Source organism: Eleginops maclovinus, chromosome 2, assembly GCF_036324505.1.
Source record: "Eleginops maclovinus isolate JMC-PN-2008 ecotype Puerto Natales chromosome 2, JC_Emac_rtc_rv5, whole genome shotgun sequence".
NCBI classification, from domain to species: domain Eukaryota; kingdom Metazoa; phylum Chordata; class Actinopteri; order Perciformes; family Eleginopidae; genus Eleginops; species Eleginops maclovinus.
Window position 1 is genome coordinate 929,026 of NC_086350.1, and position 8,362 is coordinate 937,387.

Below are 8,362 nucleotides of genomic sequence, written 5' to 3' on the forward strand. Positions count from 1 at the left end.
TCAAAATGATCACTTTTTACCAAAAAGATCTGCCTTTTTTCAAATTTCAGAATTGTTTTAAAAATTCCGACATTTAGAAAAAATTGGGAGACAAAAAGTGATAATTTTGATTAAGATTATTAGGGTCACATGAAGAAGGAGTTAGCATAACGAGAAAAGAGTGGGACATTTTCAAAAGTCAGACATTTTAAAGAAAGTCAGAAATTCCCAAAAAGTCAAAATTTGGAGAAAATAATCTGAAGTTTGAAAATCAAATCAAAAGAATCAGAAACAGACTCAAAGTGCAGACAGTGAAGCCCGTGTTTCTGCAGCAGGTCGACATTGGTTTGCCACAAATTTAGAGACGGATTGTAAACATTTAAAACGTAGTTTTTGTTTGAATGATCAAAACCTTTGACCCTCATAAATAACAAAGAGCTTTGCTTCAAAAAATCTTGGGTTTTTAGTTTCACAGAAATCAAAACAGAGAGAAATGTTCCAATGAGGCGAACATATGTTTCCAGCTGTAGATACAGAGAGAGTGTGCGTGTGTGTGTGTGTGTGTGTGTGTGTGTGTGTGTGTGTGTGTGTGTGTGTGTGTGTGTGTGTGTGTGTGTGTGTGTGTGTGTGTGTGTGTGTGTGTGTGTGTGTGAAGCAGTGCAGGTGTTTCCGCTCTGCTGATTAGACTCTGTTCAGGTGGAAATTAGATTAGAGGAAACTCTCCAAACTTCACCAATGAGTAACGATGATAAGAGAGGAGGCTGAACTCCCTCTGCTAGCAGACCTCTTCACACACATCTATCTCAGGACTAACACCTCCTCTTTACCTGAGGGTTGATTGACAGCTGTGTGTGTGTGTTGTCAGTGGACGAGCTGCTGCAGGATGCGGGAGTTGGATCTGACGGACGGGTCCACTGCGAGCAGTTCGCTGAAGCCGTGACGCGCACCGCTGCTGCCAAACACTGAGGACAGAAAACCATCCGAGACACTTTCTGTGTTCGATGAAGTTCACACCAGACCTCACCAGCTGCTGTCGGTCATTCTTCATCGGTCTTTCTGACTCTTCTTCATTCTGTCTTTCTGACTCTTCTTCATCTGTCTTTCTGACTCTTCTTCATTCTGTCTTTCTGACTCTTCTTCATTCTGTCTTTCTGACTCTTCTTCATTCTGTCTTTCTGACTCTTCTTCATTCTGTCTTTCTGACTCTTCTTCATTCTGTCTTTCTGACTCTTCTTCATTCTGTCTTTCTGACTCTTCTTCATTCTGTCTTTCTGACTCTTCTTCTTCTGTCTTTCTGACTCTTCTTCATTCTGTCTTTCTGACTCTTCTTCTTCTGTCTTTCTGACTCTTCTTCATTCTGACTCTTCTTCTTTCTGACTCTTCTTCTTTCTTCTTTCTGACTCTTCTTCATTCTGTCTTTCTGATGTGGTGTATTACATCTGTTCATATATAGTTAGTTACTCTCTGAGGTCATAGAGAGTGCAGAGAGTGATGTGGTACAACAGGATGTTGTATAACAAACCTCTGGAATATGTCAGAAGGCCTCCAGGGATGAGTAGGAAAAAGACCAACGTATAGCTCACCTTATTTGGGTACGCGCAAGACATGGTGTACGAACTTATAGCTCACCTTATTTGGGTACGCGCAAGACATGGTGTACGAATGTATAGCTCACCTTATTTGGGTACACATTCTTATAGAACATCGCATTTTGTCACACACCCACATTTCTCCTATAAAGTGTATGCACAAAGAGATTTCGGGGGGACTTCCACAATTGGCTCTGGGAACCTCGCATCGCCCGTGTTGGTGTGTGATACTATGCTGTTGTAATAAACCTTATTATTAGCTGGTGTCTCCGGAGACTTCTTCATCATCTTCACAAACACCACTACAAGATATACTTCACTGACTCTTTTTCTTTCTGTCTTTCTGACTCTTTTTCTTTCTGACTCTTTTTGTTTCTGACTCTTTTTCTTTCTGACTCTTTTTGTTTCTGACTCTTTTTCTTTCTGACTTTCTGACTCTTTTTGTTTCTGTCTTTCTGACTCTTTTTGTTTCTGACTCTTTTTCTTTCTGACTCTTTTTCTTTCTGACTCTTTTTCTTTCTGTCTTTCTGACTCTTTTTCTTTCTGACTCTTTTTCTTTCTGTCTTTCTGACTCTTTTTCTTTCTGACTCTTTTTCTTTCTGACTCTTTTTATTTCTGACTCTTTTTCTTTCTGTCTTTCTGACTCTTTTTCTTTCTGACTCTTTTTCTTTCTGACTCTTTTTCTTTCTGTCTTTCTGACTCTTTTTCTTTCTGACTCTTTTTCTTTCTGACTCTTTTTCTTTCTGTCTTTCTGACTCTTTTTGTTTCTGGCTCTTTTTCTTTCTGTCTTTCTGACTCTTCTTCATTCTCTTTCTCAGGTCTCGCTGTTGTGTAAGACGCTGAGTTGCAGACATGTTTTCCGCATGCACGGCGACATGTTTGCTCTGCACACACAGTTTGGAACCTTTTATGAAGGGGGGGATTATTTCACAGTAAAAGCACCTGTCACTTCCTGTTAGTGAATCCGGTTGTGACCGCAGCGAGGCGACGACAAACTGCGAGCCTCGTCCTCTGGGTCTGAGCAGACTTCACTCTTGCAGCAGCGGAGTAATCCTAAATGATTCCTCTCTGAGTCACTATGATCTCATTAGAGCTGATCATCGTCCACATTTCCTCCACAAACTGAGATTATCCAGCAGTATTCATTATTTCTGAGGCTGCAGCCATCTCCACACTGCAGCCCCTGGAGGGCATCGTCTTCAGAATCAACTTTGACTGCAAGAAAAAAAAATATATATTTACAATGGAACTGTGTCCTCACAAGGAGCTCGGGTTTTTCAAAATAACAGACCCGTAGAGTTACTGTATACTTACGAGAAGCTCTTGGTGAGATTTATTTTTCAAAATAAAAGCACTAGAGGTTACTGCATCCTTACAAGGAGTTAGGATGAGGCTTGTTTTTTATTGTGTGCTTGTAAAAGTGTGTTTCTGCTTGTTTTTCCAATTAAAAGCTGCTATCATTACTCACTTGTGCTGGCAGTATTAGCATCGGGACCGCCACCAAATTCAATCAGTGGGATTTTGGGAGTTTCTGCGTTTTTGTTCCTCTTCTGATTAAATGTGAGTGTCTGAAACACTCCACAGGGAGAGGGAAGGTGTGACGTGGAAATGCATGACGGAGCGTCTCCTGTGAAGTAAACACAGAGCGTGAAGAGGTTGTTGTTCTGCCCGCACAGTATCTTCACTTCCAGATGAAATAGCAGCAATCATCGCTGCACAGCAAACCGTGTTTCCTTCTGCTGCATCAAACCCCGTTAGTCTGCTGGAGCTGTGAGGAGACACCCCCGAGGTGTTGCTCCGAGTTCATGACCTGAGAATACAAACGCTGAAGCTGCTGAATGTTCTCTAAATGCTGCATGTGTTCAAGAGTTCCCGGAGATGTTTCTTCATGAGTTTTGGAACATCAGTGTTTCTATATCTGCATCCTTTCTGAAGCTGCAGCACGTTCCTCCTGATGGAAGAGGTTTGGGGTGTTGTAGCTCGTGTGCACCTGTCGGCCTCCGTATAACTGCTATGTATTCATAATAAAGGTGTAGGGGTAATTAAACTCAACCACTCTGCACTTTGCTTTCATGTCTCACCAAATATGACCATGAGACTCCTACTTGCTCGAGGACACTTCAGAATATTAGGACCTGTGTTGGAGGAGCAGCTGTGTCTCCATCCAGCTGTGAAGTGTGCCTCACAGTGAGTCTCAGTCAGAGGATCGGGGTGAATTACTCTCCCCTCTCATACTGTATGTCAATGTTAATTCTCAGCACAAGTCCACTGAGGCTCCGAGCATTATACAGCACATTAAGCCTGAGTCCTTCTGATTAGATTTATCACTTCATACATTATCTGGATTTGCTTTGTGAGTGAGGGAAATGACAAATTCAGAATTCAGACGTAGTCACAGAACCGTTTCCCTGAGATAGAAGCGATTCCTCCCGCTCTCCATAACGCAGCCACTCGAGAGAACATGTCCATTGACTGAGAACACCAGGAACTGAGCTTTGATTACAGAAATAAAGGTCATTTTGTGAAATCTACACCAAGTAATTACCACAAAACCAAAAGAAAACAGCTCAGCAAAAGCAAATGTCAACTCCATTAGATGTCTTCAGTTCTGCAGATCTCTGGTCAACAGAGCCGTGTAGTGCTGATGATAGCACTCCCTGTCCCCTGGTCTGAAGGTCAAGGGTTTCCTGAGTGTGATTTTGGTTGTTATCCTGAAATAAGGTCTGTGGTTAACACGAGCTGAAGAGATGGTTATTCAGCGACAGGAAATACGTCAGTAAATACCCCACTGGTGGATTTAAAACGGAGGTTACTAACAAGTGGTCTGGATGAACAGTTACTGCTGAAGTAGACTGATATTGATCGATGGTTCTCAGCAAAGGCAAAGACCCTGCAAACGTTTGAGACACATTTATGACAAATGAAGAACTTGTTAGGCTTAAATATCCGAACCTTTTAAGGAGCCTTTAAGATGTCTAGGAAATGTTTATGAAAGAGTTGAGAGGAGCAGAGTCGTTAAAGCTGACGGGAGTAAATGAACTGTAACTCACCTGAGTCAAAGCTCACCTCAATACATGCAGCTCATTAAACCCACCGCCGTGTGTGTGTGTGTGTGTGTGTGTGTGTGTGTGTGTGTGTGTGTGTGTGTGTGTGTGTGTGTGTGTGTGTGTGTGTGTGTGTGTGTGTGTGTGTGTGTGTGTGGGTAATCAGGGAGAACGAAGTCCAGTGGAGGGTTTATAGGCCAGGCTGTCTCTCTCTGCTGTTTCTCAGTTTTATGTGGAGCTGTGCACCCTGCAGATGTTCCTGCTGCCTCCTCGTGTGCACCCTACATCCTTCATCCTTCATCCTTCATCCTACATCCTACATCCTACATCCTACATCCTACATCCTACATCTTTCGTCCTTCATCCTTCATCCTTCATCCTTCATCCTACATCCTACATCCTTCGTCCTTCGTCCTTCATCCTTCGTCCTTCGTCCTTCGTCCTTCATCCTTCGTCCTACATCCTTCATCCTACATCCTTCATCCTACATCCTTCATCCTACATCCTACATCCTTCATCCTACATCCTTCATCCTACATCCTACATCCTTCATCCTTCGTCCTTCATCCTTCGTCCTTCGTCCTTCCTCCTTCGTCCTTCGTCCTACATCCTTCATCCTACATCCTTCATCCTTCATCCTACATCCTTCATCCTTCATCCTACATCCTACATCCTACATCCTTCGTCCTTCGTCCTTCATCCTTCGTCCTTCATCCTTCGTCCTTCGTCCTTCCTCCTTCGTCCTTCGTCCTACATCCTTCATCCTACATCCTTCATCCTTCATCCTACATCCTTCATCCTTCATCCTACATCCTACATCCTTCGTCCTTCGTCCTTCGTCCTTCATCCTTCGTCCTACATCCTTCATCCTACATCCTTCATCCTACATCCTTCATCCTTCATCCTACATCCTACATCCTTCATCCTACATCCTTCATCCTACATCCTACATCCTACATCCTACATCCTTCATCCTTCATCCTTCATCCTTCATCCTTCATCCTACATCCTACATCCTTCGTCCTTCGTCCTTCATCCTTCGTCCTTCGTCCTTCGTCCTTCATCCTTCGTCCTACATCCTTCATCCTACATCCTTCATCCTACATCCTTCATCCTTCATCCTACATCCTACATCCTTCATCCTACATCCTTCATCCTACATCCTACATCCTACATCCTACATCCTACATCCTTCATCCTTCGTCCTACGTCCTTCCTCCTTCGTCCTTCGTCCTACATCCTTCATCCTACATCCTTCATCCTACATCCTTCATCCTACATCCTACATCCTTCGTCCTTCGTCCTTCGTCCTTCGTCCTTCGTCCTTCGTCCTTCATCCTTCGTCCTACATCCTTCATCCTACATCCTTCATCCTACATCCTTCATCCTTCATCCTACATCCTACATCCTTCATCCTACATCCTTCATCCTACATCCTACATCCTACATCCTACATCCTACATCCTTCATCCTTCGTCCTTCATCCTTCGTCCTTCGTCCTTCCTCCTTCGTCCTTCGTCCTACATCCTTCATCCTACATCCTTCATCCTTCATCCTACATCCTACATCCTACATCCTTCGTCCTTCGTCCTTCATCCTTCGTCCTTCGTCCTTCGTCCTTCGTCCTTCGTCCTACATCCTTCATCCTACATCCTTCATCCTTCATCCTTCATCCTACATCCTTCATCCTTCATCCTACATCCTTCATCCTTCATCCTTCATCCTTCATCCTTCATCCTTCATCCTTCATCCTTCATCCTTCATCCTACATCCTACATCCTTCGTCCTTCGTCCTTCATCCTTCGTCCTTTGTCCTTCGTCCTTCATCCTTCGTCCTACATCCTTCATCCTACATCCTTCATCCTACATCCTTCATCCTTCATCGTACATCCTACATCCTTCATCCTACATCCTTCATCCTACATCCTACATCCTACATCCTACATCCTACATCCTTCATCCTTCGTCCTTCATCCTTCGTCCTTCGTCCTTCCTCCTTCGTCCTTCGTCCTACATCCTTCATCCTACATCCTTCATCCTTCATCCTACATCCTACATCCTACATCCTTCGTCCTTCGTCCTTCATCCTTCGTCCTTCGTCCTTCGTCCTTCGTCCTTCGTCCTACATCCTTCATCCTACATCCTTCATCCTTCATCCTTCATCCTACATCCTTCATCCTTCATCCTACATCCTACATCCTTCATCCTACATCCTTCATCCTACATCCTTCATCCTACATCCTTCATCCTACATCCTACATCCTTCATCCTTCATCCTACATCCTTCATCCTTCATCCTACATCCTACATCCTTCATCCTACATCCTTCATCCTACATCCTTCATCCTACATCCTTCATCCTTCATCCTACATCCTTCATCCTACATCCTTCATCCTTCATCCTACATCCTACATCCTTCATCCTACATCCTTCATCCTACATCCTTCATCCTACATCCTTCATCCTTCATCCTACATCCTTCATCCTTCATCCTACATCCTACATCCTTCGTCCTTCGTCCTTCGTCCTTCGTCCTTCGTCCTACGTCCTACATCCTTCATCCCTCATCCTACATCCTACATCCTACATCCTACATCCTACATCCTACATCCTTCATCCTACGTCCTTCATCCTTCATCCTACATCCTACATCCTACATCCTACATCCTTCATCCTTCATCCTTCATCCTTCGTCCTTCGTCCTTCGTCCTTCGTCCTTCGTCCTTCGTCCTTCCTCCTTCGTCCTACGTCCTTCATCCTTCATCCTACATCCTTCACCCTTCACCCTTCCTCCTTCATCCTACATCCTTCATCCTACGTCCTACATCCTTCATCCTTCACCCTTCATCCTTCCTCCTTCATCCTACATCCTTCATCCTTCATCCTTCATCCTTCATCCTTCATCCTTCCTTCTTCCTCCTTCATCCTACATCCTTCATCCTACATCCTTCATCCTTCATCCTTCCTTCTTCCTCCTTCCTTCTTCATCCTTCCTTCTTCCTCCTTCCTTCTTCATCCTTCCTTCTTCATCCTTCATAATGTATCACTAGTGACCGGACTAACCCTTGATAATGGGATGGATGCGTAGGAGACACAAATGTAAAAATGTGCCTTGGCAGTGTGTGGGGGCGTGTTGGCAAAGCAGCATATTTAGTGATTTGTATTTCATGTAAAGACTAGTATTAAATATATCACTGAACAATTTCAAAGGAGCAGCAGAGGAGGACTCAGATATTAGACTTCAGCAGAGAGCGTCCTTAAGTTTCAACATTTTAAAAACCAGAAGGAAGAATACTCATCATGCAGGGCGGGGAGAAGTACTCAGGTCTTGTACTTGAGTAAAGTAGAAGTACTCAGATCTTGTACTTGAGTAAAGTAGAAGTACTCAGATCTTGTACTTGAGTAAAGTAGAAGTACTCAGATCTTGTTCTTGAGTAAAGTAGAAGTACTCAGGTCTGGTACTTGAGTAAAGTAGAAGTACTCAGGTCTTGTACTTGAGTAAAGTAGAAGTACTCAGATCTTGTACTTGAGTAAAGTAGAAGTACTCAGGTCTTGTACTTGAGTAAAGTAGAAGTACTCAGATCTTGTACTTGAGTAAAGTAGAAGTACTCAGGTCTTGTACTTGAGTAAAGTAGAAGTACTCAGATCTTGTACTTGAGTAAAGTAGAAGTACTCAGATCTTGTACTTGAGTAAAGTAGAAGTACTCAGGTCTTGTACTTGAGTAAAGTAGAAGTACTCAGGTCTTGTA

The 8,362-nt window shown here is 43.4% G+C and overlaps 1 protein-coding gene across 1 annotated transcript in view; it reads left to right on the plus strand.

The window, feature by feature from the left end:
• The window catches only part of calml4b (calmodulin-like 4b), a 4,217-nt gene extending 2,390 nt beyond the window's left edge, over positions 1 to 1,827 (plus strand). The window contains exon 5 of the mRNA XM_063911377.1: positions 845 to 1,827. Coding sequence (XP_063767447.1) covers positions 845 to 945 — 101 coding nt within the window. The 3' untranslated portion in view covers positions 946 to 1,827. The remainder of the gene's footprint in view (positions 1 to 844) is intronic.
• The last annotated feature ends 6,535 nt before the right edge of the window (positions 1,828 to 8,362 follow it).